The 23,424-nt window shown below is 41.3% G+C and overlaps 1 protein-coding gene across 1 annotated transcript in view; it reads left to right on the forward strand.

The window, feature by feature from the left end:
* adck1 (aarF domain containing kinase 1) overlaps positions 1-23,424 on the forward strand; it is a 78,295-nt gene that overhangs the window by 43,929 nt on the left and 10,942 nt on the right. Inside the window, exons 5-9 of the mRNA XM_037747113.1 lie at positions 4,908-5,066; positions 7,035-7,193; positions 8,294-8,410; positions 11,070-11,219; positions 16,201-16,398. Of these exons, the coding sequence (XP_037603041.1) occupies positions 4,908-5,066; positions 7,035-7,193; positions 8,294-8,410; positions 11,070-11,219; positions 16,201-16,398 (783 nt within the window). The remainder of the gene's footprint in view (positions 1-4,907; positions 5,067-7,034; positions 7,194-8,293; positions 8,411-11,069; positions 11,220-16,200; positions 16,399-23,424) is intronic.

Here is a 23,424-nt window from a genome sequence, read left to right on the forward strand (position 1 = left end):
AACACAAGCTGAGCACGCTGAATACTACACTGTAGTAGATGATGAGGAAGAATGAAGGCCTCGGTCGTATATTGTGATATGAATGCCATACCTCTGGGGAAACCATGTTGTGTTAGCCATTTAAAGGCTGATAACTCCAAAGACCAAGCTGCATACATGTGAAAAATTAGACAGATTGGGTTAAATGATATTAATAACTTTGCCATTTTTAGACTGATGCTTTGGCTTTTCAAACACTTGAGTAAAGACGAACCCTGTCTACGGCGGCCTCTCTTGCTCTCCTTTGACCTCTGAATCCTAGTGCGTGAAGTTTGATAATAAGACCTACCTTCCACCTGACATCCCTGCAACTTGAGAGCTGCGTCATGCGAGGCTGGTGATGATGGTAGCAGCTCTGGCTTTATCCGGCTTTGACCCGTTCTTCTCTCCATAGGCAATTTAGGTTCTATTACGCCAGTGGCAGCTGTGGCCGGAGGCATTAAGTTTCCGGGTTGTCCATCTGTCTGGACTTCGTGAACGCAACAGCTCAAGAATGCTTTTAGTGAATTTCTTCAAATTTGGCACAAACGTCCACTTGGACTCAAGGATGAACTGATTAGAATTTGGTGGTCAAAGGTCAAGGTCACAGTGAGCTCACATAACATGTTTTTGGCCATAACTCAATAATTAATATGCTAATTCTGACAATTTCACAGAAATGTCTAACAGGATGAAATGATGAAGTGATGACATTTTGGACAGACATGGGTGTAAATTGTTACTTGACTGGTTGGCGGAGGTATACAACCATGAGGCGGTAATTCTAGTCTTATTGGTGAAAGGTGTATGTTCCACGTAGATAGATAGATGGATAGATAGATAGATAGTAACTTTATTGATCCCGAGGGAAGTTCAAGTTTCCAGCATCACAGTTCCATAGTGCAAAACATGTTAGTAAAAAGGCAGTAAAAAAGTTAGTAGTACAAAGTACAAAAAAATATACCAGATATAAAAATACAAGGAGATGAAGAAAACTGTTAAAACTGAGTATAGTATTGTTACACAGTCCAAGCCACTCTTGCCTGATTGTTTTTGTTTTGCTGTTCTCCTGGTATCTAGGTGTGGTATATTCTGGTATCTAGTTGTAGTGTATCCTGGCATCTAAGTGTAGTGTATCCTGGTATCTAGGTGTAGTGTATCCTGGTATCTAGGTGTAGTGTATCCTATACTCTAGATGTAGTGTATCCCGGTATCTAGGTGTTGTGTATCCTGGTATCTAGGTGTTGTGTATCCTGGTATCTAGGTGTAGTGCATCCTGGTATCTAGGTGTAGTATATCCTGGTATCTAGTTGTATTGTATCCTGGTGTCTAGGTGTAGTGTATCCTGGTATCTAGGTGTGGTATATTCTGGTATCTAGTTGTAGTGTATCCTGGTATTTAAGTGTAGTGTATCCTGGTATCTAGGTGTAGTGTATCCTGGTATCTAGGTGTAGTGTATCCTATAATCTAGATGTAGTGTATCCCGGTATCTAGGTGTTGTGTATCCTGGTATCTAGGTGTAGTGCATCCTGCTATCTAGGTGTAGTATATCCTGGTATCTAGTTGTATTGTATCCTGGTGTCTAGGTGTAGTGTATCCCGGTATCTAGGTGTTGTGTATCCTGGTATCTAGGTGTAGTGCATCCTGGTATGTAGGTATAGTATATCCTGGTATCTAGTTGTATTGTATCCTGGTGTCTAGGTGTAGTGTATCCTGGTATCTAGGTGTAGTGTATACTTGTATCTAGGTGTAGTGCATCCTGGTGTCTATGTGTAGTGTATCCTTGTATCTAGGTGTAGTGTATCCTGGTGTCTAGTTGTAATGTATCCTGGTATGTAGATGTAGTGTATCTAGGTGTAGTGTATCCTGGTATCAAGGTGTAATGTATCCGTGTATCTAGGTGTAGTGTATCCTGGTATATAGTTGTAGTGTATCCTGGTATCTAGATGTAGTGTATCTAGGTGTAGTGTATCCTGGTATCTAGGTGTAGTGTTTCCTGGTATCTAGGTGTAGTGTATCTAGGTGTAGTGTATCCTGGTATCTAGATGTAGTGCATCCTGGTGTCTAGGTGTAGTGTATCCTTGTATCTTGGTGTAGTGTATCCTTGTATCTAGGTGTAGTGTATCCTGGTATTTAGTTGTAGTGTATCCTGGTATCTAGATGTAGTGTATCTAGGTGTAGTGTATCCTGGTATCAAGGTGTAGTGTATCCTTGTATGTAGGTGTAGTGTATCCTGGTATCTAGTTGTAGTGTTTCCTGGTATCTAGTTTTAGTGTACCCTGGTATCTAGGTGTAGTGTATCTAGGTGTAGTGTATCCTGGTATCTAGGTGTAGTGCATCCTGGTGTCTAGGTGTAGTGTATCATTGTATCTAGGTGTAGTGTATCCTTGTATCTAGGTGTATTGTATCCTGGTATTTAGTTGTAGTGTATCCTGGTATCTAGATATAGTGTATCTAGGTGTAGTGTATCCTGGTATCAAGGTGTAGTGTATCCTTGTATCTAGGTGTAGTGTATCCTGGTATCTAGTTGTAGTGTATCCTGGTATCTAGTTGTAGTGTACCCTGGTATCTAGGTGTAGTGTATCCTGGTATCTCGGTGTAGTGTATCCTGGTATCTACGTGTAGTGTATTAGTGGTTAATAATGAGCCAGACGCAGCCCCTTGTTGAGGTTGATCTGGTGAAAGCCAGCATCACTGGTGCTGAGAATGGTGCAACACCACCTACTTAAAAAATATGAAGGCAATGCAATGTGTAGAAGCTAAGTAGGCGCTGCAGGCGGCCTTTTCTTGTTCAGTTAACAGGTTTCTATCCATGAGGCAGGGCGGCCTCAGGGCAGTGTGGAGCTTCCAAAGCACACAATAAGTCTGTTCTAATGACTCCAGGTCCCTAGGGGAGCCTCTTTAACCTTCAAACCCACACACTCATTTATGTATGTGTGTGTGTGTGTGTGTGTGTGTGTGCTCTGTGTGTCCACAGAGACGAGTGGAGGCTAATGAGGGACTACCTCTGCTCAAAGGGTACACTGGGCGCTTAATGCTCAGTGCTGTGATAGAGGTTTGTGGGTGGATAGAGTATATCAAAAGGCAACAGCATCTGTCTCTGTATGTTGAGGTTATGATGAATATGCCTCTTCCAGCAGCCAAGGCTTGATGTTATTAATGGTCCCTATGATCTGAATCTGGGTCCAGAGTCTTTTTCAGACTCCCACTGTTCCAAATATCTATACTGGTATCGCTCCTCTCTCTAAGCACTGTCATAGGTTTGTTTGTTTTCCTTCATTAAGCGTACTCGCCGGTGACAGCCACGGCCACATTGTCCATCTGTCCGGACCATTCTCGTGAACGCGATATCTCTGGAACACCTGGAGGGAATTTCTTCAAATTTGGCACAAACGTCCACCTGGACTCAAGTATGAACTTTTAGATTTAGATGTGGTGGTCAAAGGTCAAAGGTCACCAGGCCCTTACCAGGAACTCAAGAATTCATATGCTAATTATGACAATTTCACACAAATGTCTAACATAAAATGATGAAGCAGTGACATGTTGGACAGACATGGATGTAAACTGACACTTGACTGGTTGGTGGAAGCATACAATTGTGAGGCTGTATTTCTAGTTTTGTTGATATTTTGTTCAATGGAATTTCTCTTAGAGCACAAAAGGAACTCATCAGTTGGCCGTCTGCTCATCAGCAGATTTTATTGTTACAGTTGGTCCTGTAGTTATTAGTGTATAGTGTATAGAGTGAAACCAACTGGGAGACGGGTGTTTCCTTGAAGACTCCTGTGTTAAGAATAACAAAGAAGACGCATCAGCATTCATTCTGACACTCTAGAATGGAGCCACCTTATTATCATATTAATACTCAGTAATTTGTAAAGGTCCCATATTGTAAAAAGTGAGATGTTGTTTTTATTATAAAGCAGGTTGAAGTGCTATATAAATAATGTGAAAGTATCGATCAGTCAATCCATGGAGAAATACACACAGCCAGAAAATGTGCATTTGAAACAAGCCGTCATGATTTCTGTCCATTTGTGATGTCACAAATCTACAATATTTAGACAATTTCACAGTTTTTAAATATAAACATACTAAATGTGTCCAATTTTACTTCCTGTTGCAGTGTATGTGAATGACATCAGCTGACAGGAAGTAAACATGGACCCACACTGTTGCAAAGCAACGCAATTCCATTGAAATGTGCTAAAACAGAGCGTTTCAGACAGAGGGCGAATACAGGCATATTCAGGCAGACAGTATGAGGAAAATAAAGTTTTTTTTTTAACATTAAAGCATATAAACATGTTCTAGAAGAAACACAAAATACAAGTATGAACCTGAAAATTTGCATGATATGGGACCTTTAAATGCAATATATTCTGAGTTTACTGATTCATAAATTGTAGTTATGTAAGATGATCATGATGTGTACAGCTGGAAACAGCTGCTGACGGCAAATTATTATATCAATAATCTCTTACATTGTAATTGTATTTCATGTTGTCATGCAGATAGACAGGAGTGTGTTTGTGTATATATATATATACATATATATATATATATATATATATATGTATGTATATATACATACATATATATATATATATGTATATATATATAATACAGTATAGTATTTTTCATTCAAACATTTCTAGTGCGTCACACAAAAATATATAAAGACCCCTCTCTAAAGCCTCTCTGTCTGTAATGAGTTTAGTCTCCTTCGGTTGTACACTATCTAATAATAGCTTTGTAAATCCAGATGATGAGATTGATGATCCCACTCATATTCCACTTCCCAACTCCACTCCCCTTTCCCTCCCATCTTCTTTATCATTGTGTTTACCCTCTTGTCTCCTCCATTCCCTATCTCTCTCCTGCAGGTGTCAGAGTTATTTGTCTCCTTTGAGGAGAAGCCTCAGGGTGCAGCCTCCTTAGCCCAGGTCCACAAGGCAGTGCTGCATGATGGGAGGACAGTGGCCATCAAGGTCCAACACCCCAAAGTCCAGGGCCAGAGCTCGAGGGACATAGTGGTGATGGAGGTGAGCCCTGTGTCTGTTAAATTGTGTTGGGGGGTGTTTGTTATTCTCTCTCAGTGACATAACATGCAACTGGCAAAGAGTGCAAGAAAAGAAAAATGAAGACATAGAAAAAGGTTAGGTCAGTTTTATTATTACAGCTCGATATCCCAAATTTGCCTCAGGGGGGCTTTACAATCTGTACAGCATACAACATCCTCTGTCTTTAGATCATCGCTTCAGATAAGGCAGAACTCCCCAACAAACCCTTTTAATAGGGAGAGAATGGAAAAGAGAGAGAGAAGAGTCTAGCTGCAGTGAACCATATGAAGACTTTTAGTGCTAACATGTGGCAGGCCCAACGACAAAATGTTATAACAATCCAATCTGGAAGAAACAAAGGCGTGAATGAGGGTCTCTGAATCAGCCAGAGACAGAAAATACCTGATTTTAGCTATATTTTGTGTGTCCTCTCTCTTAAAAGAGAGAGTAGGATCAAATGTAACACCAAGAATCTCGGCTGTTGACCTCAGAGAAATCACACAGTTGTCTAGAGTTACCGTTACTTGATCAAACTGGTGTCTATGTCGAGCGGCGCCAATCACCAGCATCTCGCTCAGTTAATTACGTGACATCCAGGATCAGGGTTTTTACAGGCGATAGGGTTGCTGAGATAACCCTGAAAACATCATCCGATTTTGACAAAGCTCCCTCAAAGCCACACGAGACATGCTCCAGCTGTTTTTACACAGGCTGAGTGCTACTAACCATGACTGATAAACCGATACAGATGTGTGCCTCTTCAGTTTGGCCAGAAGCACAACACAGCTGAAGGTTCTAATGGACTGTTTGACAGCAGGTTTTCTGTCACCCAGTAATGAACTTTCAGTACAGAATCCCATCCAGTGCACTTGTCCTGATATATAGGCCCAATTCCAATCCGGCCCCTCCACCCTCCCACTCCGTGGTGAAGTGAACTCCGTTTGTAGTCACACTCACAGCTTAGTGAAGCACCCTTCTTTAAGTTGGACGGTAGATATACAGAAGCCACTCTGGGACGAACTTCACTCTCTTCAGCAAGGAAATAAATATCAGAATCAGAAATACTTTATTGATCCCCGGGGGGGAAATTGAGGTCCGTTTTTCTCCCGTTCTAAAATATAAATATAAAAATAGAGAAATATAGATGAAAGAGAAAATATAAATAAGAAACATATATAACAGCAGTGCAAATAATACTGCTAAGAAATGGGATCTATGCAAATTATATAACTGCACGCATTTATAAAAATTCAAGAATAGTGTAAAATAAGAATATTAGTTTAAATGTACTGTATAAATAAATGCAGTGTTAATGCCAGAGTAAACCAGATTATTGCACAGCTGAATGGATGCACTAAATTATTGTACTGTTAAGTCAGTATTGCACAGTTGAATATATAATAAATTATGGGGTTATAACTCCTGACAGGGTAAAAAAAGAATAAATATATGTTGTATTTTTATATATTCTAGTTTAAACAAGGGTATATGTGATCCTAAATACAATCTATTTACGTTATGTTATTGACGTTTGTATGACAATAAAGTAGAATAAATTAAATGCCTATCAGTTTGAGCAGTTTACAATTCAATTTTATACCGGTAGTCGCACGGAACTGACATCGGAGCGTGTTCCATGACGAATACAAAACGGCGCTGCACGTCATCTATAAGGGCAGCTGGCTAAGTCGGCATTGATGCAGGCTCGCTGTTGAAGGGCTTTATAACCCACTTCCACTCCCCGCTTATTGGTTTGGAATGGCACTTAATATGGCGGACCCTCCACGCGAACGTGCAAACTGAGTGGAATTGGGTAGGAAGAGGGTGAAGGGGGGAGGGTTGGGGCGGGGGGGGAGGGGTTGGAATTGGGCCATACTGACATCACTGTATATGTTTATGCGTGTTCTATTGTACATGACAGTGAGACAGATTGTGATTTGTAATTTGAAGGCGATGTTGAGAGCGGTCCATTGGGTCTTCCCAGACTTCGGCTTCATGTGGTTGGTGGAAGAGGCTAAGAAGAACATGCCGCTAGAGCTGGACTTCCTTAACGAAGGACACAATGCTGAGAAAGTGGCCGACATGCTGGGCCACTTCCCCTTTCTCAAGGTACACACATGCCTACAGTACATACATTTCTACAAGGCTTCCTGGTATAATAACCTATGGAGTCCACAGTGGGATTTAGTTTGTACTCTAGTAAACAGCTGGTAATAAGTATACAATAGAATAATAAGAAATGGTCTGTTTCAATTTAAGGTATTTAAAATCGTATTCCATACAGTTAATAGAGGTCAGACCTTTACACTGTGTATGACAGCTTCCTCTGTGCTGCCCGGCAGCAGAGCAGGGTTAGCAGAGCGCTGCAAATTCACGTCCATTATCATTTAATGTCCTGGTGTCCTTTTACTTAATACGTCTGTTTGAGAACTTTTTATTAACTCTGGTGAGAGCGAATTAGACTTCTTCTTTGTTCGACGTTCAAAAGCCACAGAGCTAAAAACTTCTTTGGTTTTGTCTTCTTCTTGTCTGTCATCGGCTTCGTTTTATTCTGCATTTTTTAATTGTATTAGTTGGCATGTGAAAGAGACATTAAACCTGGCAGAATGAAAGATAATTTTTGTGCAAATGCCCTCCAATACATCCATTAAAACTCCAGTTGGCCAGCGTGGTGGTCTAAAATTAACATAATAATTAAAAAGTCACATTTTTCAAAGTTTTGACAGTCCATAACTCCTGCTCTGTACGTGACAAAACCAGATATTGTCTTTTGCCATTTTTTTTTTTAGGATTTAACGCCCTTAGATTTTTCTTGTTCCTTTGTACTTGTTGATCAATCAGCATTAAACTGAGTAAAGTAGATTGTCAGGAGCCGGGGACAAAGGGACGAAAAAAAAACATTTGTTTTTAATATTTGCAAGTAAATGTTGTTGTTATTGTGCAATATAGCTGCAGTGCAAAAACGGGTTGTGCTATAGTAGTTTTTCATATCAAATAGTGACTTAATATTAATAATTATATTATTAATTTAGCAGACACACTGATTCAAAGCTGTTATATTTGTATACTTCCCTACTACTGCTGAACTGGCTATCTGAACCCAAACCTTCCACCAAATGCACACCTGTCACACACCTGTAACACACCTGTAAGACAGCGCTCACACACACACACCGCTCCTCTATCCCTCTCTCTCTCTCTCTCTACAGGTTCCAATGATCCATTGGGAGCTGTCCACAAAGAGGATCCTGACCATGGAGTTTCTTGAGGGGGGGCAGGTCAACGACAGGGACTACATGAAGAAACACGGCATCAACGTCAACGAGGTACCGCATCCTGCCCTGCTGTATGTGTGTGTGTGGAGGTTACTGAAACTAATAGTTTATTGACTGATAATCCAGGTGCTGTCACACACACACACACTCACACACATGCATGCATTAAAACTGTAGTAGGCAGTATATTTTTGGCATCATTGGGCAAAAATTCCATAACAACCTTTCAGCATATTGTAATTCAAGTGTTCTGAGAGAAAACTAGACTTCTGCTCCTCCTCATGGCTCTGTTTTCAGGCTTTAGAAAATCTAGCCCGTGATGGGAGACTTTGACCAATCACAGGTCATTTCATTGAGAGAGCGTTCCTATTGGCTGTGCTCCGGTCATGTGAACGGTACTTGGCGTTTCTTCAAGACATCTCAACCTGATCTCAACATGGCTGCTGGGTCACAAACTTTCTCATTTTACAGCTAAACCGTGCACTACAAGATGATTCTGAGGACATTTGAGGAGAGAAATAGGCATTAACGTAACATAATATTGATTATATATTATTTAATCAGCGCTACCTAGTTTGACCGTTTGGTCGGCGTTCACGACTGATTGACAGCCGGCTCTCATAAACGGCAGCTGGACAGCAGACTTCAGATCAGTTCTTACTGCTTGTTTTCCTCCGGTCTGTGAAATCTTGCAGATGTCGTTAGGAGCACCGGAGGACACAGAGGAACATGATTTTTTTTCAGGTTACCTGTTTCATGCACTACTGTCACGATATAGCGACCGTTTTATAAAAAGAATCATTATAATTTAATCACATTTGCTCCAATCTCGCCTACTTCAGCTTTAACAGCGTGTCTACACAGCCCGAATGCATGCGTGTTATATCTGAGTAGTACCTACAGAGTCGAAGTACGAATGCTGGCCCACGATATTATTCAAAAATGTTTTAATCCTAATTTTTATTCATAGAATTGATGAAGTAACTTGCAAAGTTGTTACTTAGACAATACTGTTGGTATCATACATACATATGTGGTCATGACATCTGAAATTGTGTGTCGACTGACTTGAATAACACACACACACTCAAGGAGCACAGATAGAGAAGACAATGACAAATACACACCACACAATAAATAAATAAATGATTGGGCTTTCCATGTGCACATGAACACATAAATTCACACACAAATACAGACAGGGACTCACTATACGAGCATTAAGCAGAGATGATGAGTGTAATAAGACAGCTGATGAGATAGATAGAGGACATACCGTAATAAAACACACACGCACAAAGCGACAGGATGGATGGCATTATTAGGTGGCAGTGGTGCATGCTGGACCCTCTGTCTGTAATCACAAGATGGATGAGGGCCCAAATAGACTTCCCTCTGAACTCGGCCCTTTGACGTGATCAGAATGGGACAGTGCTTTGCTTTACTGATTTTTTGCATTCTCCCCCCATATTGGTAAGATTTCAGATATGACAGCCTGCAGTGAATGAACTACATTTATAAAACTCAGTGGCACCAGAGCCTTTGAAATTTGTGACACAATGGGCCTCACACAGGAAGACGAACAAATTTCCTCTTTTTTGTTCGTATCCATGATTTGTTCTTATTTTGTTAGCACCCCATTGATTTCTGGGATTCACCAATCTTTTCTTATTTTTGCTCTTCTCTCTTGTAAGAGAACATTTTATACGAGTGGTCGAGAGCACTCTTACCAAGATAAGACAAAAACATCTAGTTTTCACCGTCCAATAATTTTTTGTCCAACGCAAGGAAACCTAAGTTTTAAATTTGAGGAACATACAAAAAAACACATGAATAATATATAATATAATCAAATTTAGATTATTATTATGTTTTAGAGTAATTAGAATGATTAGATTATTAAATGTGTGGGCTAAATAAATACCATCGTCCACTGATCTCAATTAAGACTATAAAAACCCCTTGGACGATATTACAGGGCTTACAAACAAGTGGCCTTGCATTAGTCATTTTAAATTATTATTGCCATGTACAATAAAGGCATTTTAATGTAGTTTAAACACCACAGTGTTATTTTCATTATAAGACTTGCATTTTGTCTTTTTCTGAAACCATATTCCACCCATGCAATGAGCCCCTTCACAAGATTAAAAGAACTGAGCTGTTTTAAAGTCATCCAGCATTTCATTACACCGTCTTTGAACGAGCACAAATTCAATCATACAAATGAATGAAACAACCTCAAATATAACCTTCTTTACCATGAAACATATTCTCTTTTCTGCTTCAAAAGCCGTTTCAGCCGAGACCGATCAAAAACAAACAAAACGACATTAAGCCGGAGCAAAATTGATGCAACACGACAGATAATCATCGGCCACTGCCATCGGAGAACGGCATCTTATTTGCCGATAGTCAACAAGTCAACAAGGTGAATATCGGCCGATACAGATGTTCGGCCGATAAACCGGTGCATTCCTAATTCCCCCATGTCTAAAACAGTTCTTCTAACAGTGCATAGATCATTAATAATGATCAACAATAAACTAATACCGTCACACTCACTAAAGGTGAGACCATAGCAATTAAATCAACCACGCTAAACGTGTCGTGATAAGTTCATATTTTTAAGCTCTGTTGTCTTCTAAATGTAATTTCTGTCCATTTTTGCATGTTTTCACCTTGTTTTTCTCCGTCTCATCCCCAACAGATCTCGGAGAACCTGGGAAAGATGTACAGTGAAATGATCTTCGTCCACGGCTTCGTTCACTGCGACCCGCACCCGGGCAACGTGTTGGTCCGAAAGTGTCCCCGCAGCAAGAAGACGGAGATCGCCCTGCTCGATCACGGCCTTTATCAGGTGACAAATCTACCAGGCTGCCCCGCGCATAAAGAAAATACCATTAGTTTGTAAGATTACAGCCCATTTTTCATGCTGCTGGCTTCGGCCTTGAGTATACGGGTAGAGCAGCAAACACACAGTCAAGATGCACATAAAAAAAACAAAACATGGATGCCACAAACACTTTTATTAGAGCTGCAGCAGGATAAAAGCTTTTTGATAAACAACTCATTTGATGTTGTTCTTAGCAGGGTGCAGTGTGCACCGCGACCTTAATCATACAGACGCATATGTGCACTCTCATGTTCCACACACACACACACGCACACGCACACGCACACACACACACACACACACACACACACACACACACTCTTTGATTGTTAACACTTGCTTTTACAAACACCCGCAGACTGACGCAGACGTCCACAGGTCTGACATGAGTTCGTTTACTGCTTGCTCCTGTAGTCATGAAGACAATTTACTGATAAATATGCAACTCTTTCATCTTTGACACGCACGCACACACACACACACACACACACACACACACACACACACACACACAGAGACATTCCTTGGACCATAATGGCACCAATTTATTTCTAATGACTTCTGATTTCAGCTGTCATTTTGGAGTAGAATATTAATCCTCTCCTCATGTACACACACACACACACACACACACACACACACACACACACACACAGTCCTTTCCAGTGTGCCTGTGCCTGGATTCTACATTTTGCATGTGTTTGTAAGGTGCTGGAGTTTGTCTGGAGGTTTCTTAGCTGGTGGACTGAATGTGAAAGAGCTCATTATTTAACTCTTTTTTTTACTGTTGAGACTGTCGGTCACAATGATTAAAACCACATCCAGAAGCTGTTTTATTAAAGGAACAGTGTGTAGGATCTGGTGGGATCTAGCGGTGAGGTTGCAGATTGCAACCACCTAAAGCGTCTCCTGTGCTCCAAGCGTGTTGGGAGAGCTACGGTGGCTGACTAGAAAACGTGAATGTCCCTCTCTAGATCCAGTGTGTGGTTTGTCTCTGACTCTGTGAAGAGGACCCGCTCCCTATGTAGATATAACCGGCTCATTCTAAGGTAATTAAAACACAACCAGTCTTATTTTCTGGTTGATTATACACTAAAGAAAACATAATTATGAATATTATATTCCATTTCTGCCAATAGATCCCCCCTAAATGTTAAACACTGGTCCTTTTAAGGCAGTTTAAACAGTTCAAAGATATTTAATAGCAGGAGCATACTGAATATGACGATATGATATGACATATCATAAAGAATATATAAACTCACTACAATATAAAAGGAGTATTAAAATTACTTAAATATAAACCCACACAGAAAGAATCCATAATTTGTGTTTTTATTGTAGCTGGTGATTTTAATCAAACAGACTTCAGATCTGTTTTACCTAAATTTCACCAGCGTGTCCACACCCTCACCAGGGGAAACAATACCCTGGACCATGTTTACATCAATATTCCTGGCAGCTACGAAGCCCTCCCTCTCTCCCCCTGCTGCTTCTGCTGCCAACTTCCTCCCGCCCTGCTGATTAAAAGGGTCAAACCATACGAAACAGTGTGGAGAGATGACGCTACAGCGGTTCTACAGGACAGACTGGTGCATGTTCAGAGACGGGGAGGACTGCTCAGGAATTTTCCCGGGCGGCTGGTCTTTCTTTTTTTTCTTTTTTACAACCCAGGCATGGGCCAGCCTGGCCTTCCCAGCAGCAGACCGCTGCCTGTCACACTGGACCAGTCTAATACTTTCAATATTGAGGGGGGGGGGGTACGAGCGGGTATGAGCGGCCCCTCCTAATTTTGGACTGATTCTCGTTTTTGTTGAAATCTGATTGGCTCAGCACCGGGTAAATATTTGTGTCTAGTCTTCAGGTTAATCCATCCCTCACCGGAGAGGCTGCACAGAAAGGGAGCGTCGTGCTGCAGTCACTTGCATTCGAACATCGAACTTTAGCTCTATATACTGCCCCCCCACCACCACCCCCCCAGCCGCTCGCATTAAAGGACCTCTACATCTCAAAGACCCAGGCTGAATTTTGGTCCCAGTCCGCCCCTGTTCAGAGATGCCATCACCCAGGAGAACCACATTGATCAACAGTGACATCAGCAAATAATATAAGACGATAAAATCATTCCCCAACCAGAAAGGCCTGGATGAATGGAGAGGTGACAAGGAAGCACACATCAAAAACATCACCACAGCTAGAGGACTGAACGCTGGCATCAGGAGAGACTGGGGATACATGGACAGGCCATCCAGAATATCACAGGCTACAAAAGCATACCTCTGTAACATTAGCATGTAGCTGCATTTTTTATAGTTTACAGTTTATGCATAAATACAAAGCTAACATTATTGGAGATATGAACAGCAGTATTTACCGGAGCCAAACTTCAGGGAAACCTGTAATATGCGATTTGCGATATTGTTACTTTCTTTATCACATTCCCGCTGGAACATGTGTGGTTATGAAGTATTTGATTTAGAAATTCTTCTCTGGGATTTCTGGCACAGAGAAGCACAGCTAAACACAGCTAGACTCTGTTATACCAATGGATGTATAAAGACAACTGGATACAGCGTTGGAGGCAGGGCCTCGTTCATTCCTATGAAAGTTGCTCAGTGGCGCATGAAGACAAAACGGCTCGACTTCATCCTGGAAAAGTACCCGGATCTTGGGCACATGGAACATGCGCAGTAGCGTTCACACGGTCACATGACTCGTTCACCGGGGTCCCAACGTCACGCCGTCGTCACGGCTTGGCGCTCCAGCCTCGGTCTAGGTCTCATTCACATGAAGGGAGGAAGGGAAATAACTCTGGATTCAGCTATTAGTGCGTTTTACAACTTTAAAAACTTTATTTTTTAGATAAGGGCTATTTAGGTGTTCGTACTGGGAAGTTTATTCGCCTAAAAAAAATTATCCTCTTAGTTACAGACATCTCTTTCCCAATGTAAGTCTATGGGAAAAAGTATTTTTGGGCCCAATGGCATCATGTGACGGACATGGAAGTTGCAGTACCGCCGTTTGACCACTACGAAAGTCGGGATCGACGACCGGCACACTTCCTGGGGGCTTGTGTTACACTGTTTCCCGGGCTGCAATGATGCTGACAACAGAGATGCAGAAGATGGGAAACACTGACTAATCAGAGCAGACTGGGCTTTTTCAGATGGGGCCCTTAAAGAGACAGGCGCTAAAACTGAGCGTTTCCAGCAGAGGGTCAATATAGCTATATGCAGGCACACAGAACGAGGAGTATGAACGTATGAATGTGAAAATGAGCCTGATGTGATGATCCTTTAAAAGATAATACCCACCCAGCAGCAGCCTGTTGACCCTGCTGACGTCTGGCAGGAGATCCAGAAGTATCCGCCGCTGTCCCACCTACAGAGCAGCTTCTTTTCTCAGCTCATCCTCTGTGTTCCACCAGTTTTTGTTTTTTTTACTGTGAAGCATTAAAGGGACTACAACTTGCATTTCTTTGTGCATCCCTGTGTTGTACAATGACAACAAAACAAATCCACACAGTAATTCTATAGACAGAGTGTCTGTGTCTGTGTGGGTTTTCTCCAGGAGCTCAGGTTTCCACCCACAGTCCAAAGACAGGCAGGTTAGGTTAAATATAAACTCTGGAACAGTGTTTTTTATGAGTGGGTCCTCGTTTTGTTTGTATTGTACATGAGGATCAGCACATGCACATGTTCAAACATGTGGGCGCCGCGATTACATCCTGCTGTTGATTTCATGCTGTTCCGCTGAACAGGTGGTGGCAGTAACACACCTGCAGAGACAGTGAAGACGGCTTGTGAGCAGGATGCTAACACTGCAAGATTTGAAATGTTGAAATGCTTTGCAGTTGATTTATGAGGAAGGAAATGCATTCAGCTCATTTGTTAGACTGCAGGGACTCAATGTGTTTTTGAGAGAAACAATGAATGTTAACATCACTTTTGGCTGAGAACTCAGTAAAATGAAGATCATAAAACTGCACTTGCTGTTAAAATGCAGATATATGAATATGCCTAAATAATCACGAATGAACATGTTTACATTAACACAGGTTGTAAGTTGTGTGATGCACCTTCGAGTTGTCCATTATCAGGAATTAATGGACTTGGCCTCCTGATAATGGACACCTCCTTATCCCTTACATCAAATACATCTTAAAGGGGACATATCATGCTCATTTTCAGGTTCATACTTGTATTTTGGGTTTCTACTAGAACATGTTTCCATACTTTAATGTTTAAAAAAACTTTATTTTCCTCATGCTGTCTGCTTGAATATACCTGTATTTACCCTCTGCGTGAAATGCTCCATTTTAGCACATTTCAACGGAATTGCAATGGAATTGCAACAGATTGCGTTGCTAGGAAACAGCTTGGGTCCATGTTTACTTCCTGTCAGCTGATGTCACTCACATCAACTGCAACAGGAAATAAACTGGGACACATTTACAATGTTTACGTTTAAAACTTTGAAATGGACTAAATATTGTAGATTTGTGACATCACAAATGGACAGAAATCTTGAGGGCTTGTTTCAAAAGCTCAGTTTCTGAATACGGGCTGTGTGTATTTCTCTGTGGATTAAGTGTTTCAATACTTTCACAGTATTTAGGACTTAAACCAGCTTTATAATATAAAAGCCATGAAAATGTCACTTTTTTACAATATGGGACCTTTAACACATACTGATGGCATATGTGCAGAATGTGCATTTGAATTATATATGCAATGTAATTGGTGCCTTAAACTATGCTTCATGTGTGTGCCTCCTAATCTCTGAATTAGCCAGTGATGATCTTCACCAGGAGGGTGTGACATGCAGAAAAGTCATGTACAGAAATACAGCTGTTTGCAATACAAATACAATTTACAGTTTACCATAAATGATCAACGGAGTAGATACAATCCTAACAAAGGACACCTATCCCGTCCCCCTCCAGGTCCTGCAGCCAGACTTCAGGTTGAACTACTGTCGGCTGTGGCAGGCTCTGATTAATGGTGACATGTCTGGGGTGGAGCGTTACAGCCTCAGACTGGGAGCTGGAGACCTGTACCCGCTGTTCGCCTGCGTGCTCACCGCTCGGTCCTGGGCCGCCGTCAACGCCGGCATCGGTTCTGTGCCCGTCACACGCTCTGAGGTACTGTATGAGCTCACACACACACACACACACACACACATGTGCATAGTATTTATTCAACTAAAACTTGATTTATGTTATAAAGGGCTTCACAGAGGCTCATAAAGCAAATCAGGCAGTACACAAGTTGGACGAAAAGAGACTTGAAGAGTAAAAATACATTTGGATTGCAGCTCCACATGGAGAGCCCAAGATGGTGATCATGACGGCTGAAATGCATCAGGTGTAGACAGGGTGTTAGAGCTGGATATCTGGTGGATGTTTTCCAACCTCTGCAAGTAAAACTGAAATCTGCATGGCTAGATATACATTTTTTTCTGACCTTGTAGAAGTTACCCTTTTATTTAAACTTCGATAGCATTTTGGGTGCAAATTTAGCCTAAGGCTGATTTAGGGACTCAAACGCTTTAGTGCTTTACACATACTACTAAAACAATGACAATTGCTGCACAGCAATGTCCTTCAGGATAAATAAAGTTTTGTTATTCCTTACCTTTCCTGTTTCACCTTGTCCCCATGCACAAAGCCAGCTCGATAAAGAAATGGTTTTCCCAGTTTGGTGTGAAAGAACTTTACTGACCTCAATCTCTGGAAAGCCGACTGTGAGTCGGGCTTTATCAGCCAACATCAGAAATGGACCTCACTAATGCTTTTGTAGCTGAATGGGAGCAAATTTGACTGAGACCTGCTATAACAGCCTCCACTCAAGGAGGTTAATGCCCATAGCTTTGGAATGGCCACGTGCTTTTGGCCATGTCGTTTAACAGGTTACCTGTTAGGTTAGAAAATATTCCCAACACTAGTTTTCCAGCCAGTGAGTTGCAAATATTAACGCTAAACATTAAAATGACCAGAGTTATTATTACGGCTGTACCGAATGTCATTTGTTTCTGAATACAGGCTGTGTGTATTTCTGCATGAATTGAGTGTTTTGATACTTTCACAGTATTTATATATCACTTAAACCTGCTTTATAATATAAAAGACATGAAAATCTCCCTTTTTACAATATGAGACCTTTAAATCAACTCTCTTTAATGAATATAACTCAATGCGTTCCTCCGTTTGTGTGCAGTGGGCAGGAGTGCAAACTGTGAAAATGTTGTTTCTGAAAGGCTAAACACCAACAAATATGGATTAAAGCAAAAATATTTTGTTAGCTAAAAATATGTCGTGAATTTTGGAAATGACTATATCGATCTTTTTTCAATAAATTTAAACTTTTGGATTTAACAACGCTCTGGAGTTATTGGACATGTTTGGATCACAAGAGTTGGAAATCCCATGCAGCCACCGCTGGAATCTAACTCTATAAATAGTATAAGACTAATTATATTAGCGTAGCCTGATATTAATCTGACAATGTGCACAAATACCAGCTTTAAACACAAACAGTAAACTGCAAAATCAAATGTTGATTTAGAATGTGAATGTCAACGTTATGAATGAACTATTTGGTATTAGATTATTCTTCGAGATAAGATGGTATCCACTGGCGTAAAACCGGTTTGTGTGTGTTTGCAAATGTCCCGTTTCCCACAGGGGGTTCCACGATGCCATCTGTGCTCGACAGAGGGTTTATTTTTACCTCCCTTATGCAACATTTTGAAGTTGGCAAAAGTACTACACTACAGTCAGCTACAGCGTGCCACCCCCTCACACATGACGGGCAGTACCAGGCAGAATTTGGCAGGGACTAATACATGAATAACTCCCTGTGACTTTTTGGTATTTCTAAAAATGAAATGTATATATTTGGGGAATCAGAGCTGACATTGCATCGAGACACAAATACCAAGAAAAAACTAATGATAATATTCTCTTGCTGAACGTTTCTAAACCTGTTTTAGTCCAGTAAAGCACACACACAGTAGATGGCATCGTACCTTCTGCCTGCAGTGTGACACACTGATGATGTAGCATTAATACTACTGTTTGTCCTGAAGGTGCTGATGAAACATGAAACATTCAACCAGTCAAAACTGATATCAGATATATTATTGAAGAACAGATTTTAAGATATTTGAGTAACATTCAGGTTTGACGTTATGGAAGTTCAGGAACACCAGTATACAAATGTTTATTGTTTGAAGCTGCATAATTACTGCCAAAGTGACATTTAAAAAAGAAAGCTCAACATGAGAATCAGTGTGCTCTGAAGAATGACACTACCAATATGTTAATGGATTTATCAATTTATTTTTAATTTACCAAACAATGTGTAAGCTTAACTTCAAAATGACAAACTGGACTTCTCCTAATAAAGGATACTCCCAGCTGTCAGTCAGCCAGCGTGGTATAGAACCATATATACGTATATATATATATCTCCGTTCAGCTTGCGCCATCATCCACGTGTGTTTTTTTTTTACGTTGAGATCAGCTGTATGTAGCGGAGCATCGTAAAACACTTCATTCAAACTGGACAGAAACAAAATAAAACTCACCTAAACCATCGTCGTTACTCTTTCCAACAATCACCAAGTGTGCTTTGGTCCAAGTCAACTGTAATTTCACAGAGTTTAATGGGAAAAAAACGCAGATTCTACAGGTGTCCCCCCCTCCTTCCACCCTCCGCTCTCTCTCTGTCCCTCTCTCTGCAGGCAGAAGGAAAGAGACAGGGTGACGTGTCACGAACGCGTCATCAGTTACACTGCGCATGCCTTAAAGCCTGTGGTGTAAATGCACAGACTTAGCGGGGTTATTAAAAAAAATTCTCGAAACCGGATCATGATCCAGATTGCCACCAAAATCTAATGGATTGTTCATTGTGCCACACCCCACCCCTCCAAAAGATTTCATTCAAATCCATCGCGGACATTTGGAGTAATCCTCCAAACGGACAAACCAACCAACCAACAAACCAACGTCGGTGAAAACATAACCTCCTTCCTAGGCCTTCGGCCTTGGCGGAGGTAATAACCATAAATGTACGGATTGGTGGATCAGGATTGAATCTGATCTTCCACATGATGTAATTTCCACGGTAGAAAAGATAAGTGTGTGTGTGTGCGTGTGTGTGTGTGTGTGTGTGTGTTTGTGTGTGTGATTTCATGTGTGCTTCCTCCAGTTTCCTCTCAGCTCAGTGATTTGACTTTGTTCCTTCATGTCCTGTCTGCTGCTCTGCTCTGTGTCCACTGCTTACTGCTCTTTAATTTCTCTAATTGTTGTTAACACATATATAGATTATGCAGATGTAGGACCATGTGTCAACGTTGATGGAACAGGCGTGAAAAGTATTTTTCTCTCGAAATGCATTTCTTTTCTTCTGGTGTTGACAACACAGAGGACGTTGGTATCGCTCAATTAAAGAGCTCACAGAGTGTTGTTGGGATTATTGGCAGCAGCTTTTTTTTTAAAAGTTGTTGTTACGCTTGCATTCTGTTTTTGTTTTGGTGTGTTTTGTCTGTAATAAATTGTGGTAATAATTAAGTAAGGTAAGGAAAAAACACTGTGATTTCTCGAAGAACTCTCAGGCAAGATAAAGGAGTAAAAGAGATCTCAGTGAAGTGACAAAGCCCTCTGGTGGAGGAGAGAGTGTGATGTAGTTATAGAGCCAGAAAGTCAGCAGGAGGTTGGTTTCTTTTAACCATGACCATGATCTTTACCTCACCTTAACCAAGTGGTTATTATTTTAACCATGACCGTGAAGACCGCCTAACCTTAACATGATAATATTTCCAGAAGCCACAGTGTTTCCCTAACCCAACCCAAGTCCTGATTGTGCCTAATGCTACATCCACACTTTTAAAAACCACAACCATCTCCGTCCAGACCAGCATTTTAGAGAGCCAAGGGGGACGGACTCTGTATTTATGTGCATAATGGCTGCTGTGCAAACAGCCGAATCACTGACAGTCACTGTTCCCCTGATTTAGAGGCTCTGTCAGTTATGCGTCGACCCTCCTATCTGCCGAGAGAGCCGACAGTAGCAATTATTACGGCTGTCTATATTCCACCTGCGGATCTGTGTCTAATAAGCTTCCAAATTCACTTCCTTTAATGTTATGTAGCAAGAGTGCACTTTACTTGAGTGTTTACCTTTTTGAAACCAATGTTCATTTTGGGATGGGATTTATGCAAAAGTCTAAACCAAGTCTAAATTCTTGTTAAATATTCACACTTATATTAAAATCTGTTCATACTTAATGATCTGTTATTTTTTGTCCTTATTTTTTTAAATGGGGAAATTAGTTTGCTTGTAATGTTCAGTAACTTGCAAAATTGTCTTTAAAACCAGCTTGAAAAAGAAATCATGATAAGATATTTTTGCAATATCGCCCACCCCCTACCTCTAATTCTCACTTGTGTGTAATAAGCACCGAACAAAAGAATGAGACGGAGTATCAAGTGGCCAAAATGAGTTTCCCCTGAGCAGCCAGCCAACGTTACAGCATGGTGTGAAAGGTTTCACCACAGGACAGCATAGCAAGGTAAAAAGGAGCTGATGATTGCTTTGGTGATGTGCTGGAGGTGTGTTTGTTCGCACAGACACAAAGCTGTTCATCTAACAGCTCACTGAAACACGTGTTTGCGGCTCTCACGGCGCAATAAAAGCAGGTCTGTGGACAAAACGGCTGCAGAGAGAGGGGGAAACTATGACATCATGTCTTAGCAGCAAGGAAGGAAACTGGAGAGTTTTAGGAGACTGGTTAGTTTTGTGTTCATTCATTCATTCACTGCCAGGTTGCACATTATTTAGGGAACAGACTATGCGCGTGCGCGTGCGTGTGCATGTGTGTGTGTATGTGCATTTTTATGCATTCATCACCATAATAGTTATATTCCAGTGTGAGAATGTGTGCAAGTGAGATGTGCTATTCTCCCTCCCTCTGTTTCCCACTTCAGCTGAGATGAAAGCTCTTCCATCAATTTAGGCCACACACACACACACGCACACACACACACACACACACGCAAACACACACACACACACACACACACCATTAGGCAGACTCCACTCTAGTGTCCTCTACTTGAACACACTTGTTGATTGTGTAGCACTCTGGAGTTAAGAAGACGTCCTCCGTCCACCACTCCTCTGCTCTGCTTTTGTCTTTGTTGTCCCCTCCCGACGTCTCCTCTCTGCTCTCCCTTCTCGTCCTCTCTCTCCCTATCTCTCTCTATCTCTCTCTCCTCTTTTCACTCTCTTATGCATGGATCATTTTTTTTCAAGTCCTGCTTCTAACAACTGATGATGCATTCCATTAGTGTTAATGCAATCACATGCACTAAGCACACATTGAGTGCTTTTAGAGCTGTGGCTTTTCGGTGCCTTTTTTTTCCACATGCGGGGATATTTCTCTTTTTAATGAATGTTTCTCCACTAAACATTAAAAACAAAAGCATTAGTCTAAAATGTAACCAGGTAGTGTTTTGACAAGTCAAACATATATTTAGTCACGTTTTTTCTGATCCTCAAACTCAACACATCCTCCATGTTTACCATGTTGTCTTGGTATACGTTCAGTGTTATATGCATTTCCACTTCCTGAACAGGCATCAAAAGCATCCAAGTCAACACAGACTTCTCTGAAGGCTCCGCTCTGATATGTGTGACCTGCTGCCAAATAATATGGAAGGGACAGAAAGTGGAAACAAACATGGACACTTCATGTCAGCATACTATGCTGAATGTACCATGTGAGCCATGATAGTAATACTGTCTCCTAAACAAACCACTCTGGTAGCCTGGCGTCAGGACAATAACATCTGGAATCAGACAGCATGTGGTTTCTTCACAGCTTCAGGCTTTGTTCAAGATATACACTGATCAGTCATAACATTAAGACCACTGACAGGTGAAGTGAATAACATTGATTATCTTGGTACAACGGCACCTGGCAGTGGGGAGGATATATTAGACATTGTGTTGGAAGCAGAAAAAATGGGCCAGCGTAAGGATGTGAGCGACTTTGACAAGGGCCAAATAGTGATGGCTAGACGACTGGGTCAGAGCATCTCCAGAACTGCAGCTCTTGTGGGATGTTCCCGGTCTGCAGTGGTCAGGACCGGTGAAAAGTGGAAAACCGGTGAACTGGCGACAGGGTCAGACCCGAGGCTCATTGATGCACGTGGGGAGCGAAGGCTGGCCCGTGTTGTCCGATCCAATAGAAGAGCTACTGGAGCTCAAACTGCTGAAAAAGTTAATGCTGGTTCTGATAGAAAGGTATCAGAATACACAGTGAGGAGCAGTTTGTTGCGTATGGGGCTGCGTAGCCGTAGACCGGTCAGGGTGCCTAATGCTGACCCGTGTTCACCACCAAAAGCGCCTACGATGGCGATGAGCACGTGAGCATCAGAACTGGACCACGGAGCAATGGAAGAAGGTGGCCCGGTCTGATGAATCACGTTTTCTTTTACATCATGTGGATGGCAACGAGTTCGAGGTGTTGACTCGGCCTCCAAATTCTCCAGATCTCAATCCGATGGAGCATCTGTGGAATGTGCTGGACAAACAAGTCCGATCCACGGAGGCCCCACCTCGCAACTTACAGGACTTTAAAGGCCCCATATTGTAAAAAGTGCGACTTTCATGTCTTTTACATTATAAAGCAGGTTTAAGTGCTATATAAATACTGTTAAACTATCAAAATGCTAAATATACGGAGAAATACACACAGCCCGTATTCAGAAATTGTGCGTTTGAAACAAGCCGTTAGGATTTCTGTCCATTTGTGATGTCACAAATATACAATATTTAGACCATTACACGGTTTTAAACATGAACATTCTAAATGTGTCCCAGTTTCTTTCCTGTTGCAATGTATGTAAATAACATCAGCTGACAGGAAGTAACAAGGACCCAAACTGTTGCCTAACAACGCAATTCTGTTGCAATTCCGTTGAAATGCACTAAAACGGTGTTTCAGGCAGAGGGTGATTACAGGTATATTCAGGCAGACACTATGAGGAAAATACAGGGTTTTTTTTAACATTACAGCATGTAAACATGTTCTAATAGAAACATAAAATACAAGTATGAACCTGAAAATGAGCACGATATGGGACCTTTAAAGGATCTGC

Source organism: Sebastes umbrosus, chromosome 16 (genome assembly GCF_015220745.1).
Source record: "Sebastes umbrosus isolate fSebUmb1 chromosome 16, fSebUmb1.pri, whole genome shotgun sequence".
In the NCBI taxonomy this organism is placed as follows: Eukaryota; Metazoa; Chordata; class Actinopteri; order Perciformes; family Sebastidae; genus Sebastes; species Sebastes umbrosus.